Raw genomic sequence first — 26,528 nt, forward strand, 5'->3', positions numbered from 1 at the left:
CTCCATTAAGTAATGGTTGTTCCATAAATCCCATGTTATGTTTGATCATACTCTCAGAGTAGTCGTCCGGAAATTTGAAATGTTCGCTGCATGAATCTTTCGGTTCGGGCCGGCCACATTTCGCTAGCCACTGCCTCCGAATGTACTTCTTACGCTTACCTTTTGGCAACAGATGGAACCGAGCATTCCGTGGATTGTTCCCATCAGAATTGTGGCAATATTTCGCGACACAGTGAGGCATATTTGAAGAGAGAAACTACAGTAAATAACATGGAGATCAACGTGTCTTCGAAAACCAAACGCATGGTTTACGTCACGTCCGGAAAATGGCGGCGCCCACAGTGTTGATGTTATTTCGGTATATAATCAGTTTAAAATCACTGATAATGTCATCGGATTAAAAAAAAAAAAAAAAGACTGGCAGAGACTGGTCTGTTTTATCGGATGATAATTATTTAAAAATGAGTGTCATGAGCATACCATTCCTTTAAGGGAGCAGGGGGGTATCTTAGAGAGTCCATCTTTCCCATTTCCCTGGTGTTTCATGCATTATGTAACTTGAGTTCACATCAACCTCAAGTTTGATCTATTTTATCTGCAAGCAGCAAAATAATAATTTGAATGATCTAGCAAGTGGAAACTTACCTTTTGTGTGACTATGAGGAACCGAAGGGCGCTGAACTGGGGCATGGTGGGTGTGACTCCAGGCATTTTAGCTGGCAGGGAATGGGGTGAGTCCAGCACAGTGCTCGGGTTCACCATCTTCTCCACAAGCATTAACCAGGCATCCAGAAACTCCCCTGTCCCATCGGGTAGATCAGTATGTTCCAGACCCTCAGTGACAGGCACCTTCCCAGCCATCGATAGAGCCCAGTTAAATGTCCTGCACAAAAGCAAATCAAAACTCCTGTTTAAAATACACATTCGTATGTTGTAGACTTAAAGGAATGGTCCACTCATTAGATAATCAATCAAAACTTCAGTATTTAGTGAAACATTATGTTTAAACCATACCCTGAAGAAATCAGCGATATTCCCCGGTAAATAATGATTTTATAGTTTTTTTTTATCAAAACCTTTATATTCCGTCTGGCCGCCGCCATTTTCAGTAGTCACGTGATGGTCGTGACGTCATCCATGCGTTCACTTTGTCAACACACGGAAACATGGCTGAATATTTGAGTTCGGACTCGTCAGCAGAGGAAGAAGTTTTGATGTTTTATCAGTATGACAATACGACACCCTCTGTCCGTAGACCATCACATCGTACAAGGAAAAACTTCCGAAGAAAACCCCCAGTTTAAAGGGAACATGGGAGAAACCTCAGGGAGAGCAACAGAGGAGGGATCCCTCTCCCAAGACGGACAGACGTGCAATAGATGCCGTGTGTAAATTGAAGAGATAATACATTTGCAACATAGGTAGTCCAGATGTTTGGAAATGCATGTGTGTATAATAGGAAGATGATATAAGATACTATATGTATGCATGTAGTAGCACCCTTGCTAGCGATTCCCTCTCTAGTTTAGCATACTCAGCTTCGTTGTCCCTGGCCATAGAATCACGATTTTATGGGGCCGGAAAAAACTGGGGGAAAATACACACTAGCCGGTACTACGCTATGTGGAAAGGCCACCAAAAACTGTCCTGGCCTGGACGCTAAAGGACGTTAAAACGGGACTAGCCGCTGCAATGGAAATGCGCTATAACATACCTTATTCTTACTCCGAGCACTACTTCTGCTCCTCCGTCGCTTCACACTTGCAGAGGGCGATTTCTCAACTGGCCGAACTGGTGTCCTGGTCGGTGATGACACCAGAAAGACCGATGGTACTGCATCTCCATTAAATAATGGTTGTTCCATAAATCCCATGTTATGTTTGATCATACTCTCAGAGTAGTCGTCCGGAAATTTGAAATGTTCGCTGCATACATGAGCCTGTGAATCTTTCGGTTCGGGCCGGCCACATTTCGCTAGCCACTGCCTCTGAATGTACTTCTTACGCTTACCTTTTGGCAACAGATGGAACCGAGCATTCCGTGGATTGTTCCTATCAGAATTGTGGCAATATTTCGCAATACAGTGAGGCATATTTGAAGAGAGAAACTACAGTAAATAACATGGAGATCAACGTGTCCTCGAAAACCAAACGCATGGTTTACGTCACGTCCGGAAAATGGCGGCGCCCACAGTGTTGATGTTATTTCGGTATATAATCAGTTTAAAATCACTGATAATGTCATCAGATTAAAAAAAAAAAAAAGAAAGACTGGCAGAGACTGGTCTGTTTTATCGGATGATAATTATTTAAAAATGAGTGTCATGAGCATACCATTCCTTTAAGCAAGCACATGAATATTAAAATGTGTTTTTGACTATTATATGCACTACATCAAGGGACTTACTCAAATAAGGCATCATGACCTCCAGAGCAGAAGAACTTCTGCAGCATGAGGTGGTAGGGGTACTTCCTCTCATCAAACAGCATGGGGGATGTGAAGCCCACTGAGCAGATGAAGAAGGTCAGCCTGCCAGACAAAACAAAAAACATAAAGGTCAGCTCTGTGTGTCAAGCTCATTTAACAATGAAAAACGGTGTTAAGTTAATACAAAGGGCTCTTACCTAAAACGAGGGGTGGGTGTGTAGGGTGGTGGCTGCCAACTCAGACCCTTTGTGAGGAGCTTGGTCAGGGCAGAGGCAGTGGCCCGGGCAGCAGGCGTGGGGGTGGTTCCTGTGCTCGTGGCATGGTGGGAGCGACGTTGGCGCACTGGAGACCCCACACACAGCTTCACCAGCAGGCCAAAGAGCTCAGCCAGAGCCCGGCCTAATCGAGATGAAGCTGGAAATACACAAAAAGTTAGTGAGAGACCTCATGGGGATTTAAGGCAAATTAAGACATTCTGATATTGAAGATGTATCTGTTAATTTATAAACTGAAACAAAATGTGATTGTGTTTGGAAGAATGTATCTTACCAGAGAGGAGTGGTTTAATCTGTTTAATGCGGGTGGCCATAGCTGGGGTAAGTTTGGACTTGGCCTTAGGGTCCGTTGCAGTGGGTTCGTCCGTCTCCATGGGAGCCAAGGTGTCCCCATCTAGACCCATGCCTTCCAACAGCCCACCGGCTGATGAATCCACCGTCACCGCCTCAGAATCTGCTGGATAGGTAGGAGGAGGAGATTGAAGTTGTGTTCCAGGGACATGGTGGAATTTGATGAACAAAGTGAAATGATTAAATTACCGGTTCTCCTGGAACCAGAAGCTGCAGTTGTTGCAGTGCTGCTCGATGGCTTCTCGTCTTTGGGCACCAGTTTCTGCATGTCAGCCTGGCCGAACTCACATCCTGGAGGCAGACTGTTGAGCACAAGCAGGAGGTGTTAGAGTCACAGCGGATCTAACTTTTAAAGAAAGGGGCTAAAAGGACAAGAGATGTACCTGTTGGGCGTGCAAAGGGACAGCAGCACGGTGCTCTCCCACACCAGAGAGCAGTAGAGCTGACTAAGCTTGTTGAGAACACTCAAGCCCAGCTGGGATCCCCACTGGTTGACTGAGATAGCTCTGATCTCACTCTGTTTGGAAAGAGAACAGAAACCTGTAAATCTACTGAACCATTCTGAAACAGTACAATTGAAGAAAAACCTCCATAGCTTGAAAAAAAAATGTAAAATAGTTCTCTAAATTCTATGAAAAACCGGGCGTTTAAAAAATAACCCCTCTGCATGCTTTATTGTTCACAACTTTAACATACAGAACTTTGTTTTTAATCTTTGGTCATAAACGATAACATTTCTCTACAAGGTTGGTTGAGGGGTTATCAATTCTGGTTGCATAGGAAATGCACCCGTATTTACCTGTCCTACTCTGCAAGTATGCACAAACATGAGGATGTAGGCATGTGCTGCAGTAAGAGCATGGAGTAGTGGTGTTGCACGGGCAGACAACGTTGCATCGGTGACATGGCCCGCGTTAGCCAGTTCTCTGAGAAGCACAGAACCACCCGGCACCTCGATTGGTCGATGGAGTGGCTCCAGAGATGACAGGATACTGTCCAGTTGACAAAGGCCTTCCTGGAGTACCTTAGGCTCATGAGAGAGAGTCTAAGGGGGGAGACATTAAGTGAAACGACTTAGTCTCAATTCAGCCAACTGATTTTTCATTTCCCTCATCAATTTCATGTTGAAGTTCCTGATTAATATATACAATGAATACAAAAGTCACAACAGTGATGTATCCTTTGTGCTCACCAGTATAGACTTGCAGACCCCAGCCACAGCCTGGCAGGCAGCAGACGTAGGGAAGTCTATGGGCAAGTTGGGAAGGCCCAGAATAGAAACCAGAGGTAGCAGACCCTTCTGGTTGACAAACTCCTGACAGTGGTCGTCTGTGGTGTTGTTGCTTAGAATGGATTCCACAAACTTCATCTAGAAGACACATGCATCACAAATCAGTGACTGACTGAAATGAGGCGAGCTCTGCTTCACAGGGGGAGTATCTCACAATATGATCAGAACCATACTGAACGGTCCAAGAATCCACACTCACCACATTCAGGATATAGTCCATCAGAGGAATAGGTATCCGCTCTTCAGTGCCAACCACCCTGCAAACAAAAATGAATATAATGAAAATGACTACCAACTACAGTATTTGAAATGTAGTCGATTGACTTGAACAAAAACCGAAGTCTGTAAAGACTTGTTTTTCTATTCTAGTGTGATATGAACTCAGCGTCATACAGTTCAAGTGGCACTGACTGTCTGGTGCTCTCTGGTTCCCCCTGCTGCTGGCTGAAAGTGTGGAGGGCTTCCTCCTCTTCTTCATCCTCACTTGAGGCTTCTTCAGCAGCATGGCTGGAACGCGCTGGGGGCACCGCCACAGTGCCATCGGCTTTCTGGATAGACGGTTTCTGGCAGATGTACTCAGGGGCTCGACCTAGGTTGCAGATCTCCTCCAGTAACTGTAACAAAGGTTTAGCTTTAATAACTCGTCCACAAAACATTTGCCAAAAGATTTTCTTGTAAATGAAGGTACACTACCTTTATAATGGCAGTAGTAGCATCAGTCTTCAAAGTTGGTTGGTGCCTCATTAGCTCATCCACAGCACTGCCCAAGTTGGATGCAGTGTCACCTGAAGTTAAGAAACAATATTATATTATTATAACATGTCCTCCAATTAAGCAGGTTCCAAAGGTAAACAACTGAATGAAGATGCGTTCACATTAAATCAGGCATTGCGGTTAACAGCAGTGGTGTGAGAGAGTCACTTTAAGGGCCCATTGAGCACCAAAAACTAAAACTCCAATTAATTTGAATGTGGGCTAACTTTTGTTTTCCTTGAATGTGCCTGATTCGGTGTGAATGCATCCAAACAGAGAACAGAGAGTCTGACTCACCCAATGGGTCCGAGCTACGTCGCCGTCGCATGGCAGGCAGGTAGTCAGGGGACAAAAGCACTTTGAAGAGGCGCTCAAATGGCTGGCACTGAACAAAGGAGCCCAGGCCTCTTGCATTCAGGCACAGGGCACTGAACACATTGGGAAGAGAACCCAACACCTCACGGGTAGCAGGAACCTGGAAAAAAGAGATCTGATGAATATGCAATTAGAGTAAATAAACAAAGTCAAAAAAACGATGTAATAGGGGGAAGTGAGAATGAGCTAATTTCCCCTTTCCCCGTTAAAGACCTAAACATTAACATGCAGGCTCTCATTGTGACCCTTCTTCACATAACAGGATGATTAGGTCGTTGAAACAACATACCATAACCTGGGTCAGCCAATGGACCACACAAATCGGAAGTATTTCAACTTAACTAACAATTTCAGATATCAAATTCAGTACAGGCGCTTCAACAGAGAAAGAAAAATAGACAGACAATAATGAAATTTAACTCAAGAACAGCAAGAGACAAGAAAAAAAGGAGAAAACAGGCAGAACATGTAGCACACAGGGGCAGTGGAGGAAACTCACGTCTTTGATGAGAAGGGCATGCAGCATGACATCAGTCAGACCATTATCCTGCAGGGAGGAGAGCAGGGATGGCTCCTGGAACACAAACACCGTCACAACCTCCGTCGCTATAAACCAGAAGGACAGACAAGAAACATTTAAAAAAGAGATTATAATCCAAAACAATGCCAACAATGACATGTCAAAACATTCAATTCACTTCTCCAGTTGACACCAAGTTTAATATGACTTTGCTTCTCCCGAGTCAAGTGAGAACACTTTTTCACTTCCGAGTCAGAAGAGCAGTTAAAAAGCTTTTCTGAAGCGCTACTGTGAACTCACCTAAGAGGAACAGTGAAGGGCCATAATACTCTGCATTACTGATGATGTGCTTGAGTGAGGTAGGCAAGGACCCATCCATTACTGGAGAGAAACAGATCACACATAGACAAGTTAGAAATCAACATTTGCATAATGAAATATTAGATCTTAAAGGCAACTGTTTTTTAATCTGTTTACCATGCATAAATAAGATGTACACAAGGCTTGAGCCTATAGAACAAGTAAGAGGATGCCAATGACTCACCGTGGCGAATACCATCAGAAAAGGCAGGGTCCTGGATGGCTTTCTTCAAGAAATTTAGCATTGACTTTAACAGGGCTGCCCTCTGGGGGATACACTGCACACCTAGAGAGACATAGAGTGTCATGGTGATTATAGAGTACATTAGTGGAAAGTGTTTATGTAATTGTTTGTGCGCGTTTACTGTATTTACCTGGACGAGGTGCGTTGACAGCACTTCCCTGTGCTTTCTGGTCCGTTTCTGATCTGGAACCAGAAGATGTGGATGGTCCAGGGCTGCTATCCATGGCAACTTCTGACACTGTAAGAAATCATAATGTTAAGCAAATCAACAACAGCCAGGAGAATCTTCATAATCTATTCTAACTTGGCACAAGACTAATGGCCTAGAATTTTAAGAATATACTTAATCATTTATAACAGTGAGAACATTGCATAGATATTAGGAATGAATAACTTACTCTCCGTGTCTGTTTCCATGTCCTCAGACTCGACAGTTGTACTGGGCCTCTGCATCTTTGGCTTGATGACGAAAGGGCACTCTTTCCTCGACAGGTCTACCTCATGCTGCGTAGAGATCAAGAGAAAGATGGAAGAATGAGTGAGACCACATCTTTGGCAGACGTTTCAGGGATTCTCTAGTGGAATGCTGTTGTGTCACGAATGAAAATCCAAAATGCATAACCCACCTCTAGCCTAGAGATGAAAATGGTAAGGCCGCTGTGGGACTGAAAGGCAGCCATGTCAAGATTGGTAATGAGGTCCACGACCCGCACTGCTCGTGTCACAAAGGTAATCTGGTCCTGTTCATCACCAAGAAACTTGATAACCTACAAAGGATCATTAAAAGGGAAGACTTAATTAAACAAAAAACAACTTTATTTGGTCATTTAGAATCCATAGGACCAGGACATACCTTCAGGAGAGCTTCCATCATGCCACAGGACACAAGGGCTTCCCCTCCAGCATCATAGCTAGCCAAGTGGTAGAGGAATGAGAAGAGTGCAGTGGCAAACTGGTGCGGGTAGGGTTCCATCAGAGGATCTACCAAAGTCAAATTCAAAAGTTACCAACCAAGCTTCCATTTGAATTGTCCTATTTTGATTTTGTGTCACACACTTAACTGTTCTCACCGATCATTGCTTGAATACAGTTGCGCACCAACACTGGCAGGAAGCCATGGTAGGAGGCAGTGCCAGTGCAGTCGATGATGTTGGAAAGCTTGGGTGTTCTCTCCAGATGGACAATCGAAGTTAAAGTGCGCAAAGATGCTGCCTTGATATCCTAAAGAACAAAATACATTTCAGTCTCACTTTGACATAACTGAAAATGAAAGACCTTGAAGATAGTTCTGCATTAGACAGTAGAGAATACACGCATTAAGAAACGTCTGACAAAGCAAAATATATCTGATGTCATTTTACAAATATAATGTAACTGCTAATGTGGAATTTAGTGAAGTAACATTGTCATTAAGCAGCAAAAGCAAACTACTTTCTTACCACGAGCTGTTTGTCTGTAATCTGTAATACATCCACCAGCTCCTCTATCAAGCCATTATATAGAATACTGTTGGCTGACTCTTGGAGTGCGTTTGAATACACTGCAAGGAAACAGAAAACGTCAGAAGTTAAAACTTCGAACAAAACCATTTGTCGCTTTATCTTCAGATGACTTTTACTCACCCAGTATAGAGATGGCATGTAGACGGGCCTGCACAGCCTGCAATCTCTTCTTGTGATTTGAGAAACCATGGGCCAGACGAATGTGTGTGAACAGCAGCGTCTGCTTGTCTTTTGGGATGTTGTACATCACCGTCAGCGACTCCATAATCTCAGATGGGCTCTCTGAAATCTGAGACACATAACATGTGTAAGATGGAGACCCCAAGGTATTATTAATCAACTGGTAATGACACAATTCGTATCTGACTGTACCTTGTCAAGCTGCTCGATGTGTATATAGTGTAGTGTATTACTACTTGTCTGGTGAAAAAAAAAAAAAAAGGTTCAGAAAAGTTTAGTAGGAAGTTGAGTCATCAACAAAATATCCCAAACGACACAAATATAGTTTTAATGACATAGTGATTGCATTAACGATTGTCATGGTTTACCTTTTTCTCTACTTTGACCTCAGGGCCCGGTTCAGCATAAAACTCAAAGTGCAGTGTGGTGGCACTGGGTGGGTATTTCTGCTCATGCATCATCAGGAGGCAGCATCAAAAGGGAAGATTGTTTAAAAACAGTGGTTAATTTGCCTGTTATAATAAAACATTATACTAATAGCCACATATCTTTTGGTATTTATAGATAGTTATTAAACATCACTTATTAAAAATTCTTACCGTCATAAGCAGATCCCTGCAGCACTCAGCCAGGCCAAAGCCATTCTCCTTTCCTCCCCAGCTCTACAGAAGACAACAAAGAGAATATAAACAATACAGCTCTTTCTCTTGAGGGACAGCAAGAACTTTGGAAATAGGAAAACAATGGCATTCACTAGACCTCAGCCAGGTGTTGCAGACGGGCCAGTAGAGGCGTCCTTTTGTCGGATCCTAGTCTTGTGATGTAGTTTGAGCGCTTACTGAACACATAGAGCAGGTTCAGCACAGACAGGACCACCTGCATGTCACATGACGCTAACAAGGTGGTTAAGTGCTGTAAGATAAAAAGAGGGTTAAAGTTAGGGAGCTGCTTATTGTTTTCTTTGTGACATATGCAGTCTAGAAAAAACAACAATAGTGGTGAGTGTACTACACTCAAGCCTACCTCTATGGAGCTGTAGAGGTGCCTAGAGAAGCTATACTCAATGAGCAGGGCTGTGAAGTTGAGCACTGCCAAAAGCAGGGCTTTGAGCTGTCCGTTGTCAGGACGGTCACACACCAGCAGCCATGACATATTCTCCACCGTTTGGCCTGCATCACACAGAATGCCATCAAAGCGGTCCAGTAGATCCACCCAGTGGTACAGCTCACACTGTTGGAGACAAACAAGGAACCTTCAGAGATCAATCAAGTAAATAGTATGCTTTAATATCCTTAGAGGGGGCTTATAATTTCTATTATCTACTGTAAAATGCCACACAATAATGTGTATCCCAGTTGGCTTGTTTTCTTTTTTTTGTTCAAATGGTTACAGTAAATAGATTTTACAGTTGTGACATGAAGCAACAATGTTTAAATAAAACTGCTGAAAACCACTCCCCTGTATATGCTTTAAAATGTTATTCTATATGATCAGTAGACCTTAAATGTCGATAAAGCTGTTGTCATTAACCTCTGCCCTGTATTTGAAAAAAGACAGTTTAGTTAAGACAGTCTTAGAAATGTCCCACCGCCGATCATATTCCCAAAATACAACACTCATGTCTGCGATATTCAACAAAATAATTGACTGAGCTAGGAACCCTGATATAACCAATGTATTGTTAAGAGAGGGTTCCCAAAGAAAGACTTAGGGAGATGCCACACCCTCTTTTCTTTGAGGCTTACCTTGCCAATATTCCAGGTCTTGATGTGCTGCAGTTCAACCAATAGTTGCTCATCATTGCAGGCCTTGAGCTTCTCTATTAGAATCCTGCAGTCAGCAGGCTGTTGGTCCCAAAAGAGCACAAAATGGTTAGTCAGTTGTTAGGGCACTGACCACATAGGAATATAGAAAACTATCAACACACTTGAGCAATGCTCTTAAGTGAACTCAGTTCATATAATGGAAAATTAATAGCAATCAAAATGTTAGCTTCTTACAATTAAATGAACATGATATTGAGGTTGAAGATTATTGCTCCTCATGTTGAAAACCTCCCTGAATGTGTGGCTGCAGTCCAAAGAAGAAGCCTAACAGGGCTGTGATACTTGGTCGCACCCCTGACATTTAGCAAGTCTGTCCCCAGAGCTGAATGCCCAAACATCATTGGCGTCTATAATCCCTGCCTGCTCAACTACCTGTCTAGCAGCCCCAATAACTACGCCTAAATCTGAAAATGGCCGATATTATGCAATGTATTTATTGCTAAGAGTGTGGCCAAAAACACAATTCAAATCTATATTCATCAAAAACAATTATGGCCAATTTTTTTGAAACCCCAAGTAGGGGATAACCCTGCTGCCATAAAATACTTTTTTGTTCTTCTGATGAGCAGGGCCAAACTATGACCCTGCGCCCTAAACTGAGAGGTGTCAAGGCACACAAATAATTGGGTTAACATAGTTGAGCATAAGTAGATGCCTTACAGTTTGGAATTGGCTTTCCTTTGTCTCATTAGGCAATAATGTGGCCAGGAATGGACACACAGCAAATATTAAGCATACTCACAGCTTCCGTAGGAGTTTTCTTTAACTTGCTTCTGTCGACCTTCATTGTCAATAATTTCTATTTGTTGCTCCTGTTGATAAATGTTTATGAACATCAGAAAAAATACTTGTGATACTGAATTTCAATGTATTATAATACAGAACTATTTAGATGTATCCTTTATAAAGATAAGACAATATCCAAACATCTAAAAATATATATCTACACAACTTGAATTGTGAAATGTACTTACAGAGAATAATTTGGCAATACAGCATGTTCTAGTCAGGTTACCTGCAAAAAAATTGGAGAAAAAAAATTAAACAGTGTCCACTATTCCACAAATAAACAGAATTTTATTTAACTTTTAAGATGCGTCCATTTAAAATAAATAATGGTTATCAAGAGAGCTGTAGGTACAACTGTCAATTAATTGGAGAGCATCCAATCCATACAATGTTGCGTAACACTTTATTGTTGTGACTATAAATGGAAATGTATACATGATGTACTCAGTGGGGAAAAAATACTACACAATCAGTAAGCAATCTGGTATTATGACAAAGCCCCCAGACAATAAGCAAGGGTTAGGATATTGGCATATTACTTTAAAAATCAGCTCATATCAGCTCACTGATGACTGATCACAATCACTGGTTACAATGTGATAACGATACGAAATGTGGTTATCTACATATGATATTCACAACGCAGACTGAGACAGATCGTTAGCTGGTGGCTAACAAGCAACATACGACACAAAGTTAATTAAATCAGATGAGGCCCCATATTATGTCCTAAACCGGTTGTCTAAAGTGTCTCGTAAATGTGATACGAGCTATATATATATATATATATATATATATATATATATATATATATATATATATATATTTTTTTTAAACAGTTCACTGCCCATTCTATGCTTTCCTTTCTCCAACTTGAGTGACTTGACGCTGACAGGTTTAAGTTATAGCTACCTAGCTAACAAGCTAACGTCAACCTGCTAACAGCATAACGTTATTTACCTATTGTTAACAAGTCACTACATACATGATTGTCTGCCGTCCGTAGTCACAGACAAAATCGGTTTCCTTGGTCACTAGCTAACAAAATGTCTTACAAAAAAAACCGTTGGGATATTCAACGTGCCAAAGAAACGATCAGTAACGTTTGCTACGGAGTGAACGTTAGCCCCTGTCAGCTAACACTGAGCTACCGGTAACGTTAGCAAACGATTCTCTCTCGAAATACTTTAAAGCATTTGCATACGACCAAATATAAAACTTAACAAAGTCACAAACAATGCATGAGTGCACAACGATAAACACATACAATGTGGCTAACCAACATTCAAGCCGTGTTCACCATTTGTTCCACAGCTGTCAATTCAGATCTCACAAATTCACCATGCTGTCCTGAGCTGACTCTTAACTAATTTAGGTCGGGGCTGCACAGGCCTCAAAATAAGCCCGCACTCACCACTCTTGCACCATCCCTGCTTCAAGTAAAAACGAAACAGTAAACACTATTCGTTCACCAGAGACAGGCAGATTGGTGTGTGTCTATAACGTTGAAGCAGGTATCATTACTTTGCAAATGCTCTTACCCGGGTTCTCGGCTAGACAGTCGTAGCACGCGCTAGCTAGCAAGCTAGCTGCCGTTAGTTGAATAGCAGGCAGAAACGCAATATAACTCGCTGAATCATTGTCGGACGGGTACAACGTGATCCTGCTAGTTTTATTTTCTGTTTTCGTTCAGGCAAATTGACTACCGGCTATCGACTATCTAAAGGTGTGTGTTCATCCCTCCGTTAAAAATATTTTCAGAGTATCCGCGCTTGTTTCCATAGCACATAGGCACTAGCTGTTGGCACAGTCATCATGACTCTGGGTAGTGTGCAAAAAGTGAATAACGTTACGACAGGGAATGAGTAGCCACTGTTTATCGATGCAGTGCATGTTAAGTTAGGGCATCTGGCCCTAAATGAAACGCAACACCTCACTATTTTATGCAGTATTTAACATGTATGATCAACACAGGTCTCCAACTGACAACACCCTAAGCAAACGACCAAAAACACGATAATACATTTAAAAATGACTTCATATTTCTTCGTAATTGTCATCTAAATCTATTAGGTGCAGAAATGCCAACATCACCATGGGGACATGCATTTTCTATGTGCATCACAAGTAATACACATGCAACTTATTGTGGTAAAACGTATACATGATAGTGAACAAGGAACCACCAAAAACTGAGTAATTAAACAATGCATCAACACAGCAGCAGTATTGATAAAATCATTCAAATGGAAGCCCACATTAACAGCATATTTACTCAAACTGGAGGACATATGGTGACTTAACAAGCCAACAATAAACTGATTAAAGCTTCCTAATGATGGCACTGGTAACTATTAAGTTTACTGTTGATAATTCTTCAGTTATGTTTGGTAAGCATCAAATGCAATAGACTTATAATGCCCATCTCAACTTGGCATTACGCTTATGCACAATACCGAAAACACAATATTTGAATCGGCCTGTACATTTTGACATTTTAAATAGCAGCCGTTTCATTTGGTGGACAAGATCACTAATATTGCCCCCAAAATTTTAATTATGAGTAAAACACACATTCAAAGCCGTGTTTAAAAAAAAAACTAGGACAAATTTGAAAATTACTTGACATCATGATGGTAGAAAAAGTTTATTAATGAATGGTAACCCATTAACGTAATGTTTATCGCTGTAGATTACATAATATCTTAACACTATTTCCACAACAGTCCCTTAAGTATGTGATTACTAGAGCCTCAGAAAAAAAACTGTATTCACACTTTGAGTTGTTACAAGTTCAGGAATGTAATGCAAGCCGTTAATTATAATATTGGAAGGAATATGGTAATTATGTCAAAAAGGCCATCTTCATCCAATTTGATGCACTTGATGATCAATTGTATTCAGTAGCAGTAAAACAAATAATCCACAGAATGTTTACTCTTTCTGTAAAATATTGTGTTTGATTAATTCCTTGACAAAATGCATTTATTTTCAAATTTGACACCATTTTGTACTACAACTAACCACTAACCACAGCTGACACATTGGATGGATAAAGAACACACAAAGAGGAATACAAGTTCACATTGTAAAATGGAATGATAGAAATAAAATAAGCTTTACAATCATTCATTATTTTAATGGTGGGAATCATTTAAAATGGTTACTGAAAACAATATTTCTGATATACCCAATTTCAGTGCAACTTCTTGTGTGGAAACAATTCAGAAAAACACTTCAGTATATAAACAGTAAAAAAAGTTAGCAGTACATACCAGAAACTGCTTTGGTTCAATAGTTTGACCACCCTCATCCTCAGCTTGCTTTGCAGTGTCTTATAACTATCTGAAACCAAAGAAAAATCTGATCAGATATAAAAGAAAATCCAATACACTTGGTCATAGGCAAAACACCTTTACTGACAGGTGTACACACCAAACAACGCTGGTGAAAATAAAAAGTAACTTTCAAACCAACCACATTAAGAAATACTCTGATAATGATGACTGATAAGCAAAGTTTAAAGTGTAACTTGTAATCAGTTACATATTGTTAACATGTTGCCAACTAACACTTGTCTTTGATATGGCTTCTCAAGCGAACTGATTGTTAAATTCAGAATGTCTTATGAACAAGCCAGATATACATACATACAATTAATTTAGGTACCCCATATATATATATATTGTACATTCTTAGACAAACATTAAAAGGTCCCCTTTCTGCTAGCTACCCTAAGACTGCTATGAATGAATACACTCAGCCAGTATTTACAGGATAAACCAACATAGTATGCAGCATTCCTAGCAACAAGTTCATGCCTTTTGTTGTCATGTCATCGCAATGGTCACTGAGTGATAGGAAGACAAGGACCAAAGCGGATGCTGACAGATTTACATACAAATCATTTTTGGCTGATTTCACTGCGATGCATCACTACTTTTTTTTCATATAAATGTAAATGTGATGTGCGTCACTATTTGTAAGCATTTTTGACATTGTAATGCTTACCGAGTCAATACATGTACAAAATCCCTGAATTATAACATTCACAAATAACAACGCTACGTGAAAGATAACATTAGCTTACGTTAGCTTAGTCTGAGTAACGTTACCACATTTCCTAACTCGTGTATTACTCAATAGTTGGTTAGCTTAGTTGTGACCGTGTAAAATGAACTCACATTGTGTGTCAATGTTATTGAGGTAGCCACCCAACGTTACGCAGTTAAATCAATGGCGGTGCTATCCTTAGCAAAGTTAAAAGCTATTTAGATGACGTTAGCTAGGTTACCCGTTAGCTTAAACTGCTACTGTTAGTTACTTTGATGGCTAACGTTGGCAGATTAAGCCATATCTGCAAACTGAAACACCTTTTATTTGATTGTACCATCATTCCCGAGGAAAGGGAGTAGGCATTGGACGAGGGTACCACTTTGACTTGTACAGAGGGGCACATACCCACACACCGTGAACATAAGTGTGTGTATGTGTATGTGTAAGGCGTGTATATTTGCGTGTTTCGCACGAGCTAACTAGCTAGCCTTGCTCCGCACAATGCTCTATCAGTGGGATCATGGCTAAATTAAAAATGGCGGTTTACATAGCAGAGGATCCGTACTTTACAATTAAAACCCACTAGTTTTGTGGACTCGGATGGCAGTGACGGGTGTGAATTATTGATGGTAGTTGTTAAGGAAGTGAAATGTATGAAACAGATAGCAAAAAACACACGTCAATACTGTGGAATAAGTCTTAACGCTTACCTCGAATGCGTGTTACATTTGCTTCTCCATCTTGCACTAGCGAGTGGTAGGATAATGTGGATCTCGCGAGATTACCTGCTGCTGCTGCGTTAACCCAGGGCACTCCCTTGTACTGTTGTACAGAATAACGATGTAAATGCGTCTTCATCTGGAAGACGGCATACAGCCTTAACTGATATTTCCAGCATCGTCCTAATGATTTAGATACATACAATAGAAACATAATTGGATCAGGATTTATGAAAAACATGTATTGTTTTACATTTAGTTTACTTTTAAACTGTGATTAAATTCATTGACCTATATAAAATGATGACTGAAAAAACAAACTTAAACCCTTATGTTTAAGTTTTTTTTTTAATGTTTTACTTATTATTTTTAGGTGTGGAAATAATTGTACGAATTCAGGAACATTTAAGTCAACACTAATCATTTAAATAATCAAATCTAAAGTGGTGTATTAATATTAATTTATTTAGATTTTTTGTTGATGTGCGTTTTCTCCGGAAATTTTTCATTGTACGATGTGAGGGTCTAAGGACAGAGGGTGTCGTATTGTCATACTGATATTCTGTACAAACTGTGAAGTCCACTGAGACAAATGTAACATTTGTGATATTGGGCTATATAAATAAACATTGATAAACAAGAAAAAATCGTATTGAAGAATCACCAGTAACAGGTTCTCCAGGAGAATAACAAATAACCTATGTTGCAAATGTATTATCTTTTCAATTTACACACGGCATCTATTGCACGTCTGTCAGTCCTGGGAGAGGGATCCCTCCTCTGTTGCTCTCCCTGAGGTTTCTCCCATTTTTCCCTTTAAACTGTGGGTTTTCTTCGGAAGTTTTTCCTTGTACGATGTGAGGGTCTAAGGACAGAGGGTGTCGTATTGTCATACTGATATTCTGTACACACTGTGAAGACCACTGAGACAAATGTAACATTTGTGATATTGGGCTATATAAATAAACATTGATTGATTGATTGATTGATAATAAAGAGAAAACCATTATTTTGGTGCACGAATCAAACTTTAAGGAAATTGTTCTCAAATAGATTCAATGAAAAAATACAATTTGCCCAAGGTATATTTTATCTGTTCCAGGTCGTTTTATACACATGTTTAAAACACAGTACACATCAACACAAGAGTGAATATCAACAATAATAATGTAAAACAAAATGGATGAAATCAAACAAGGGCATTTTTTCCAGAACATTTCAACTATTACACTGACAAGACAACATGACAAACTAAGAATGACAATTACTGCGTACAAATATAAAAAATTAACTATTTCTGATATTTACCAAATACAGCATTGTATCATGTACAAGTCATGTTAAGAAATATTTCAAAGTTTTTGGACTATAAAATAACTTAAATTACAACAAATATTTACATATCAATTAATGTCCTGCACCTTCAAAATGTTTTAACACAGTTAAATCTAAAATTCTGCCAACATTTTATAACTAGTACATTCTGTGGAAAGACATCTCTATATCTGGCCCGAGACTTCTGCCGACATTTGGGGCACAAACGATGAAAACCTGCATGAAACTAGTCTATTTATCCCATGTTGTTCTTCTCTTCCAATGTAGCTATATAAATTACAAATATTACAATTATTTACAAGGACAACATAAACTGTAAAAAAACTACTAACTAAAAATTAAGCAAGGGTTACATTTTTGTACAGGTATTAAGTGATTGAAAATAATTAAAGTAAGGACCAAAAACGTAAGGTGGTAAAAGCATGCCATGTTAAAACAGGTTGGGAGATGGCAACATGCTGCTCTGTTAAATAAATACCGAAATAAATAAAACTAGGATTTTACTCTTGGCATCAGTCGGGCACTTTGAACTTAATGCGTAGAATTGCAGTATGTTAAGGGAAATGTTTTATATAAACATCTTTCTGGGTGCTGACCGTGTGTGCATACACTGCATTTTTTTTTTAAACAGTTTATAGTTATCATCATCATACCACACAAGAATGTGTTTTGTTGAGGTAAAAATGACATTGAAAAGAAGACTACAACTGCATGACTGTGTGTGAGGGCTATAAATCTAAATTTTACCTTACTAGAACATTTGTTTTTCTTTCCCTTTTAAAATGTACGATGAAAAGTGGAATATCTCTGTCATAAATAGAGCCACTAAAACACAAATAAACTAAAACAATTCTGAATAAATGAAACCATTGGGTTCAATCAATTAATTATGCTAGTAAAGTCCACTTGTCACAATCTGTCATTGCCAATGTCAAGATGTGATCATCAAGAGTCACAGATGTGCCTCTAAAAATACTCTAGCATATTCTGATAAATGGGGTGCCAAAACAGGTTGCAATTAGCTGGGCAGAGCAATTGGTGTAGGACAAGATATAGAAAGGTTCAATAACATGTGAAAACAGTAAACAAATGTATCTAGAGTAAAAAATATAGATAACTATCTATTTCCTTCAGACCTTCTTTCACAAAAGCGTTTTTCTTCATTCCCACTCAAAAGTCTTTAGCCATATTTCCAACATCTCTCACAAGAGAAGTTTTCCATTTCGGTGAATTTTCAGAATTTTTCCAAGTCTCTGTTTTGCAGTTGCAAGTCCTTTCTTTGGACGTTTTCCTACGTTGAAGTCAAAGAAAAAAAAAATTAGAAATGGTGCAGTCATAGAGATATGAAATGATGCTATCTGGGCTTTACATTTATGCTTACCTTGACCAACTCCTGTTGCTCCCTGGCTGGCTAAACTTGCAGGGGATGTAGCAGAGTGAGAGCTGCTGTTCTGCGGAGAAAGTGAAGGTCGCCGTGAAGTAAGGAAAACGCCAGGGGCCAGTGCTCCGCTGCCTCGAGGGCCCCCAGGGCCAAAGGTTCCTGGCCCTGCTGTGTATTCATGGTCCAACAGACTAGCAGAGAAGTAATCCATTCTCCTGTCTGGGCTTTGGTCTGCTGCAGACTCTGGAGGTGGTGAGGGTGGGGCTGGCTCAGCCTGAACGGGGGGAGGAGGGGCCACGGGAGCGGGAGGACGCTGCTTCTTGGTGTACTTCCTTTTAGCAGGTTTCTGCTGCTCCTGGTGCAGAGCCAATAAGAAAAAACAAGAGTATTTTTCTTTTCTTCAAAGAAGCCAGATAATTCACTTGCTACATACTTCAAAGACCAATAAGCTTTGTTTCACAACTCACTTGTTGTGCCAGCTTGGCAGCAGCTGCTGCAAGACCGGTCTCTACAGAGGCGACTCGAGCTCCTTCCCTGGCAGGTCGTTCCTGTTTGGGAAGGGTGGGCATCACCCTGGCTGTAAACGAAAATAATGATTAAAACGGTCATCCTTCAGCTAGCGGAGCTAAAAAGCCTTCTGATTGGTATTGTTGCAATGTTTGATCCAGGTACCTTTCGGGCTCCAGGGTGTGTCATCCCAGTTTTTCTTCCGCTTCATCTTAGCCTTGTTAGCACGGTCCTCCTCATCAGACTCCAAGGACGGATAAACTGAAATGAAAATGTGATTACCATGATTAAACATTGGCTAAATAAATAAAGAGCTTTATTGCTTTTACTAGCCTTGATTTGTACACTAGTCACTGACATATTCCTCACCATAGTCTGAATCTTTGAAACAGGTTCCGAGAGCCTCTTGGTCATCAGGACTGTCCTCCTCACTGAGGTGACGGACGGGCCGTTTAATTGGTCGTTTCCCGGGCCGCTGGATGACAGGTTTCTTCTCAGGAGTTTTTGTCTTTTTCACCCCTCCAGTCAACCACACAGCCTTGCCACCCTTTTCCTTGACCACCCCCAATCCCTCAGTCAATCCTCCAGAAATGGATAGGGGAGACGAAGAGGAGGAAGATGAGGACGAAGAAGGGGGGTTGGCCATGGACAGCATACCCTGTATGGCATCACGAGTGCTGGGAGAAGCTGGGGCTTCCTCACTGAGAGAAGGACACAGTTGAACAATCACTCGTCATCTCAGACATAAACCTCCTAAACATAGCGTAGCATCAGAGTCTTGCAAATATGTGAACTATGCAAGTTTCAAAGGTTATTGGATTATTGCAACAACACAGCGAGACATTTATTCCCACTTGTGGGAACATCACTTCGTACACCATGCAACACAAATAATTGAAATACATGTATTCTAGAAAACCATCACATCTCTATCTAACCTGAGTGTTGAAGAGTCCAAGCCTGCCACTTGTTTGCTGGCCTTCAATAAGTCCAGAATGCCCCCCGCGCCACCCTTCACCCCGTGGGCAGCTAGTGCCTCTTCATCTGTGGTGTAATCCTCCTGGAGCCACATGAACAAACATGCTGAAGTTACAGTTTAACCAGTGCTGGAATAATAAAGTGCTAATGAAGAATGCGTGACATGTCAAGATAAACAAACAGACAGCGGAGTTTATATACTCTTAGATACATTTCTACTAAACAACTATAATTAGGCCTTTTACTATTGTTTTATTCCATTGTATGGAGGACAGAGACTATGTTATCACAATCAAAAATGTAATGCTAGTAATAGGCTGAAGAGGTAAGGAGTTCACAAACTAACATTTATAAAATTGGCTTGCTGTTCCAAAATACAGAATCCAAAGTGGCGATCTCATCAGTGATTGGTTGTTCATTTTGCCTATGGATGCTGATGCTGTGATCCTGTGATCCAGCCTGATTGAACAGTAAGTGATCAATGTGGTGCATGACTGTGATAAAGCAGCCAATGTTATCTGGTTTAGTGGAGAGAAAAGAGTGATTTTAAGCAAGCCCATTATGAAAAACACCATTTGTGATGAGGTGTGAAAAGCAAGATGCTAAACTTGGGAGTAGAAGCGTGTAGTTAATTATATCACTCATCTTTGACTGACTGATTAGTACAGGCTACTACAGCTGAAAGACGGCAACAGTATCCATTTTAATCTCACCTCAATGTCAAAGTCTACCTCCCCTGGCTCCCTGATGCGATTGGGGTCAGAGCAAGGTTTGGCTCTGGGCAGCTTCCTTGGAAGACCTGAAGGCACATTTTAAACCAGTTAGGTGACAGTAGCAATGTGGCTTTGAAATTAAATGACTGAACTATATTAAGCTCCACATTTCACTAATAGTCCAAAACGTTTAAACAGCTACCGGTATATTGACTTTATGTCCGAACAAGAGCTACACCATTCCAACATCATAACACTTTAATGTAAAATGTTCACCGCTTAGTTTATTTTTCTTGTTGGGTCCTGCAGGCTTGCGCCGTGGAGGAGGGGTCTCGTCAATCTGCAGCTCATCCTCAGACTCCAACTCAGACATGCTCGATCCCTCCATCGCAAGATGTTTGAACTTTCCTGCCCTTCCTGCACCATTTCTGCTGCCACCCTTTTTACTAAAACCAGAGGATAGGCAGTTAAGAACCATCACCTTTGGAATGAATACAAACACACTGAACTGCTGCCAGGCTTACCCTTGGATTTTTCCATTGGTCAGCACAAGTTTCAGTTTGCTTTTGTTTATCTTCCCTTCAAACTCCTCTAAAGGCAACTCCAGCTGGAAGGACAGATAAGCATTGCGAGAAAATAAGAGGATGAATCAATCAAAAACAAAGATAAGCATTTCCATTGCCATGATGAATGTCTGTGTAGGCTGTACCTTGTTTTTGTTTTTTGACTTGCCAGGTTGACATTTTTTGAGTGTGTGTTTGGTGTGGATCTCAATGAGGTCGAGCTCTCCTGCTTCTGCCTTAATAAGCCCCTTCTGACTCTTCTTCTTGGTTACTGGGGGCCCAAGTCCCCCCATCAATTCCTTGTGCTTGGTTCCTTTCTTTTTTCCCGGGGGGCGTGCTGAATTCTGAGAGGTGGTCAGGGGAGCTTTGGAGAGTGGAGAACCAGGAAACTGAGGTCCAGGGCGCCCAATGTTTTGCTGGAAGATGTCCTATCAAAAGAAGAGTATATTCTAGTCAGGAAAAAACTCAAAATTAAATAAAACAAAGCTTAACGCATGCACCAATTTTTTTTAGATTAAACTTTTTACCTCAACCAGACGGATCTCCTTGGCCAGGTCCTTCACTAACGTCTGAGTATTGATGGTTTCTGGAATCTCCACTTCATGATCTGCTACAGTCTGGATGTATAGAGAACACTATCAAGCATCTCTCACAACATTTTGCAATTACATATAATATTATGGTGTACAAAATAAGCCATTTCTAAAATTCTGATGATGTGTATGATGGTCTTAACATGTATCTAAAAAGTAAATTAGTATATTATATTTTCCCATAATGGCCTTTAAGTTGCAATACAATGTTGGCCATTCAAGTATTATAATTTGATGTAATGATTTACATAAAAACCTAATTGAATATAATGTTTATTATAATAAATCTGCTGTTGCACATCTGCTCCATTTTTTGGAACTAACATCCAGCAAAACTACAAATCCACAGGCCAATGGAAGAAATAGTTATGGGGGAAATAATCAAAAGTGAATTCAAAAAACAGAGAAGTGATGAAATAATAATATACAAAGATGTTAAGATGAGATAAGATTTTGCCAACCTCTTTGCGAGTCCAGCCGCGGAAAGCATTGTTTAAGGCCTTTGCTCCGTGGACCAGGTAAGTGGCAGGATGTCTGCGGTTTTCTCTTAAACCTGAGAAAGAATAGCAAAGGGACATTCAAAATTACTAATTGTAAACAAAGGACATTGAAGTAGTTCGCAGAACATAAATATTATGAAATAAAATGAACTCCCTCACCTCTGAATGTATCAAGAAGGTGCTTTCCAACATACCAGCACACGTTCTCAAAGTTAGGAAATCTGAACAAGTCTGCTGTGCTTAATCTCTTCTCTATTTCATATGCCCTAAAAGATGATAAGACACCACAGGGAGAGTCAAACATGAGACGCTGTTGCCATAAACTTGCAGATTACTTCTTCTGTAGATATGTGCCTTCAAATGAAGGGCAATAGGTGTGACTGTAGGAGATAAAACCAGGAAACTTGAAAATCTGTCTCAGAGGACAGGATCTGTCCATTGCTCGCAAGGAATGTGAGCAATGGCATTGAAACAATAAGCAAGTAAAAATAAGTTTCACTTTTAGGCTGCATTTAGATTACATTGACTGGGGAAACAGGACACTAACCGCAACTGCATGTCAATGTTGAGACTATGCAAGAAGTTCCCTCCGAAGGCAAGGCAGTCCACTGGAGTCAGCACAGCGTGAATCCACCCTGGAAGACAAACAAAGGACAAAAGTGTAAACATTAATAGATTCCGACATTTTTGCCGACCATTACTGTGCTCAAATATATATATAACAAACAAGTTATATGCATTGAAGCTCACCTGTTGGTATGAACAATGTGTTTCCTTGTTTGACCGAGCACCTGTAACACATATCAACCTGGTCTCCAAAGAACATCTCATTCTGGTTAGACGAGGAACTCCACCGCTCAAAAAGTGCCAAGTTGGCTGTGGTGGGGGAAATAAGGTAGAATATCTTCTCGCCCTGAATAGACATAGACAGACAATTTCTTAGAAATAATACAGATTCATATCACAAAATAAATAAAACTGTTGTTTCGGTAAGGGTAACTTCCCAAACATGACTGAAATTATTTTTCTTCTCACCCTGAGGACATGGTACCATACTGAGGTGCCTCCAAAGTCAATGTGAAAGTCTGTGTAGCTGTCCTTGACTCCCATTAGACAGTACTTCTGCACATTGGGGCGTTCAAACACAGACTCTTCAGGCCAGAGGTTTTCCACCCATGACAGTTTTCTTACAATCTTTGGAGTCTCCACCAAGTTTGAGAGCCTAAAACAATTAAAAAACAAGTCTGTAGTTTTCTGCTGGGTTGATAAATACACACAAGAAAACAACAGTTCACCTTTTTTAGACTATGCCCCAAAATTATGGAATACCCTACCAAGAGCTATAAAAGATGCATGTTAAATGTAGCTTTTAATACATTTCATACTTTATAGTCGGTTTCCTTTTTTTTATATCTTCTACTGTATTTTTGGTGTGTATTGTATATCTTCCCTTGTTTATTTGTATTATTATATACAGCACTTTAAACTCTTATCCATGACAACATACTTCACTTAAAATATGATGTTCTTATTCATTTTTTTCAAAGTAATTTTTTGTAATTGCTAGAAAAATAATAATATATATAACTCAAGACGCAAGACACTGCATCCTAATGAACACTGAACAGTTGATATATTTGTGTACCTGGTCTCAGAGAACTCCAGACTGATGACATTCAGTACTTTCTCTCTATTGGGGCTGTTGTAGTATTCAACAAAGTCCCCCAACCGCATCTTCATGTCACATTGGCGAGAAACATCAATCACATCAATCTGTCTGTCTGAACCTGCATGAGAACAAAATGAAAAAGGTTAAAAATAATTAGCTTACACATATTAGCCTGAACATGTTTACATTAATTAGTATGTATTTAGTAATAAAAACTATACCAATGTACTGCTCTACATCGCTGACGCCAAATGATGCCGGAGGAAGGGTCATGCCTAGGCCATCCCGCCTCAGCACCATGACAGGAACGCTGAATGAATGCTCTTCCAGAAACTCGACTGTCAGCTGGGCCCCCGACGGCTTGAGCAAAACTTCATCCGCACTGTCATAGAAACACAAATAGACATTTGCAAACATTTTAGTAACAGAGTGAAAACGTTCAAAAGAGAATGTTACAAAGAAGACCAAGGCTCTCCAACCAAATATAATTACATAGAAAACTATCTTAGGTGTTTCCTTTGATCGGAATCCTGATTTTTATCTATAAAAACGTATAAATAACAAACTTTAGCCTTTGAAGGGGACTTACCCTGGGAAGGTGCGGCTCCGTAGCTCCCTAACAAACTGTGGGCTGCCTGTCTTAACAGGCCGACTTGGATCCCTTGCTGCAGCGCCACCATCTGTCTGCTTGTTGCCTCCACGGCGTTTGCGCACTGAGCAAAGGAGAGACAGAGATAAGAGATCAAAAACAATATTTTATAAAAGCAAACCAATAAGGTCATTACAAATAAAGAAAAGTGAACTCAAACATGTTTACTTACTGACAGATGGCCCATGGGTGACCTGACAGTTGGGGCAGTGATACAGGTCAATCTCAGCTGCTTTGTCCTCCTCTACTCCAACACAGCTACACAGAAAACATTCTTATATCAGATACAGAACACTGGAAAGGATAGCTGAATGAACTTTGGTGTGTGGAATATAGAATATAACTACAGGGATTAAGCAATTTAGACAACAGATGTAACCACAACATAAATCACACATAATAATATTTGGATTTCATGCACACAGACATCAATACGATCAAAAGTGTTTAATCTGAAAATGACCCACCTTCCGTGGAACCAGTCTTGACAAATGTCACACTCGATCATGAAGCGTGTCACATCATAAGGCAGGCGACACAAGCAGTACAGTGGCACCGATGCCATATTGAGTGAGAGGGAATCAGCTTTCTACTATTATTAAAGTTACGTTGTCAAAATATTATACAGGTGGGATGATATATTTATAAAAGAAATTAGATTTTAAATTATGCAAAAAATATGATGTTTCTGTAACTCTACTTCCAAAGTGATGTTACTGGTACACATGTCCACCGTGATTCTCTTGGAAACCTGTTGAAATATAACAGAAAGAAGATAGCGTATTAATAGCTTGAAGACGGGACAATAAAACAACTACATTGCGATATAATTTGTAAAAATGGGACTGCTGAGAAACATATAAACTGCTCCTGCAGGGAGACGCAAGCTATGTTAAATATCGTTAGCCGGGTAACAAAACACTAAGGTTAGTCGTTTTGGTAGCATAACATTCATTTTAAGATTATCCAGTTTTTACAATACAGACTAGGACTGCCTTCTTATTTACTGTCCATATTTTGCTTCTGCTAACATGTTGTTAACATTAGCCAACGGGCAGGCCGTAACGTTAGTGCACTGTTTGTAAACACGCTATGCCCCTCGAAAGTTGTACTGCCATCATAACACTAACGTGTTTAGCCAGTAAGCTAATATTAGCTATATGAGCTAACGATGAAGCTAACATAAGCGTTTGCAAAGATGTTAACTTTAACTCACACAAGAAAACAGTTAGTGCAATATATATTTGACATTTTGAAGAAACGATACGTGCACTTAACAGCGCAAATTCATTCAAACAAACAAAATACATAGTTTGCAATCTTAATTGATGTTTAAGGCTAGCAACTCACCAGAATCTAGCTGCGGCGGGCTGAGCATCCGAAAGCCGTTGTAATCCCTACGCAAGGTCGGGGGTCGATCCGGCCTTATTATGCAACGTAAATTATAAACAATTTGCTTATCCACATATTTTTTTATTCAATTCGTAATGCACTAATATAGAGTTCAGGTCCAGAAATGTAAACTGGACCGGAAAACTACAACCTGAAGCGTCAAGAACGAGCACAATAACTACAAATAGCGGCGTATTGAACTACATCAACGCCATTTCAAAGGCTGCAGCGTCAGACGGTCGCTGTCTGCTTTAAAAAGAACAATAAAGTTGCAGAGTCAAATGTGGGGTTGCGTTCAGGGAGAAAAACGTTGCGGAACGTTTGTGCGGCAACACATTTGCAGAGTAATGCAGAAAAACCGTAGCCTGCAAACATAGCCTAATGTGCGTAATGTTTATTCAAAGAATACATCCCGGTAAATGCTCAATTAATACACACGACTAAATGAAAAGGTTAAAATCAATCACAAATCAGGTAACGCCTACATTAATACATTTTCCTTTTATTTCACATTATTTTGGCCTAGTCAGCAGTTATTTTACGGACACTTTAAAGGTGTCAATCTACTTGTGATTGTCAA

At 40.2% G+C, this 26,528-nt stretch overlaps 2 protein-coding genes across 6 annotated transcripts in view; both read right to left on the minus strand.

The window, feature by feature from the left end:
* huwe1 (HECT, UBA and WWE domain containing E3 ubiquitin protein ligase 1) overlaps positions 1-15,745 on the minus strand; it is a 40,925-nt gene extending 25,180 nt beyond the window's left edge. For 2 of the 5 annotated variants that reach the window (XM_071203785.1, XM_071203784.1), the window contains exons 1-32: positions 15,660-15,745; positions 14,169-14,238; positions 11,079-11,119; positions 10,847-10,916; positions 10,024-10,122; positions 9,302-9,508; positions 9,038-9,190; positions 8,878-8,940; positions 8,647-8,724; positions 8,471-8,518; positions 8,219-8,387; positions 8,036-8,136; positions 7,667-7,817; positions 7,450-7,577; positions 7,223-7,363; positions 6,995-7,100; positions 6,727-6,834; positions 6,537-6,638; positions 6,293-6,373; positions 5,972-6,078; positions 5,395-5,572; positions 5,038-5,129; positions 4,756-4,958; positions 4,544-4,601; positions 4,246-4,422; positions 3,853-4,098; positions 3,437-3,570; positions 3,243-3,355; positions 2,977-3,159; positions 2,625-2,841; positions 2,407-2,529; positions 646-883 (exon numbers count right to left, since the gene is read on the minus strand). In XM_071203785.1, coding sequence (XP_071059886.1) covers positions 646-883; positions 2,407-2,529; positions 2,625-2,841; positions 2,977-3,159; positions 3,243-3,355; positions 3,437-3,570; positions 3,853-4,098; positions 4,246-4,422; positions 4,544-4,601; positions 4,756-4,958; positions 5,038-5,129; positions 5,395-5,572; positions 5,972-6,078; positions 6,293-6,373; positions 6,537-6,638; positions 6,727-6,834; positions 6,995-7,100; positions 7,223-7,363; positions 7,450-7,577; positions 7,667-7,817; positions 8,036-8,136; positions 8,219-8,387; positions 8,471-8,518; positions 8,647-8,724; positions 8,878-8,940; positions 9,038-9,190; positions 9,302-9,508; positions 10,024-10,122; positions 10,847-10,891 — 3,849 coding nt within the window. In that variant the 5' untranslated portion in view covers positions 10,892-10,916; positions 11,079-11,119; positions 14,169-14,238; positions 15,660-15,745. Of the gene's footprint in view, positions 1-645; positions 884-2,406; positions 2,530-2,624; positions 2,842-2,976; positions 3,160-3,242; positions 3,356-3,436; positions 3,571-3,852; positions 4,099-4,245; positions 4,423-4,543; positions 4,602-4,737; positions 4,959-5,037; positions 5,130-5,394; positions 5,573-5,971; positions 6,079-6,292; positions 6,374-6,536; positions 6,639-6,726; positions 6,835-6,994; positions 7,101-7,222; positions 7,364-7,449; positions 7,578-7,657; positions 7,818-8,035; positions 8,137-8,218; positions 8,388-8,470; positions 8,519-8,646; positions 8,725-8,877; positions 8,941-9,037; positions 9,191-9,301; positions 9,509-10,023; positions 10,123-10,846; positions 10,917-11,078; positions 11,120-14,168; positions 14,239-15,659 lie in introns of all 5 variants that reach the window. The other 3 variants (XM_071203783.1, XM_034086897.1, XM_034086904.1) reach the window with 2 other exon arrangements.
* Positions 15,746-16,753: 1,008 nt separating this feature from the next.
* phf8 (PHD finger protein 8) lies at positions 16,754-26,179 on the minus strand. Its single transcript, XM_034086912.1, has 22 exons — positions 25,907-26,179; positions 25,024-25,307; positions 24,729-24,814; positions 24,497-24,620; positions 24,129-24,289; positions 23,884-24,025; positions 23,274-23,460; positions 22,989-23,151; positions 22,786-22,873; positions 22,398-22,504; positions 22,200-22,291; positions 21,673-21,762; positions 21,292-21,573; positions 21,107-21,189; positions 20,859-21,028; positions 20,583-20,668; positions 19,830-19,951; positions 19,261-19,592; positions 19,057-19,152; positions 18,852-18,961; positions 18,385-18,739; positions 16,754-18,294 (listed from the first exon to the last, which is right to left on the minus strand). Exons 2-22 carry the CDS (start codon positions 25,119-25,121, stop codon positions 18,206-18,208), a joined length of 3,063 nt encoding a protein of 1,020 aa, XP_033942803.1. The 5' UTR covers positions 25,122-25,307; positions 25,907-26,179; the 3' UTR covers positions 16,754-18,205.
* Positions 26,180-26,528: the final 349 nt, after the last annotated feature.

The sequence above is a fragment of the Pseudochaenichthys georgianus genome, chromosome 7 (genome assembly GCF_902827115.2).
Source record: "Pseudochaenichthys georgianus chromosome 7, fPseGeo1.2, whole genome shotgun sequence".
Classification (NCBI taxonomy): domain Eukaryota; kingdom Metazoa; phylum Chordata; class Actinopteri; order Perciformes; family Channichthyidae; genus Pseudochaenichthys; species Pseudochaenichthys georgianus.

Bases quoted from the DNA above. Each gene is read 5' to 3' on its own strand.
- phf8 (XM_034086912.1), bottom strand. From the start codon at position 25,121: ATGGCATCGGTGCCACTGTACTGCTTGTGTCGCCTGCCTTATGATGTG. The intron at 24,026-24,128 runs GTATAGTTTTTA...GTTCTCATGCAG, and splicing joins CGATGTAGAGCAGTACATTG to GTTCAGACAGACAGATTGAT. The intron at 19,153-19,260 runs GTGAGGAATATG...TTTTCATTTCAG, and splicing joins TTTCAAAGATTCAGACTATG to TTTATCCGTCCTTGGAGTCT.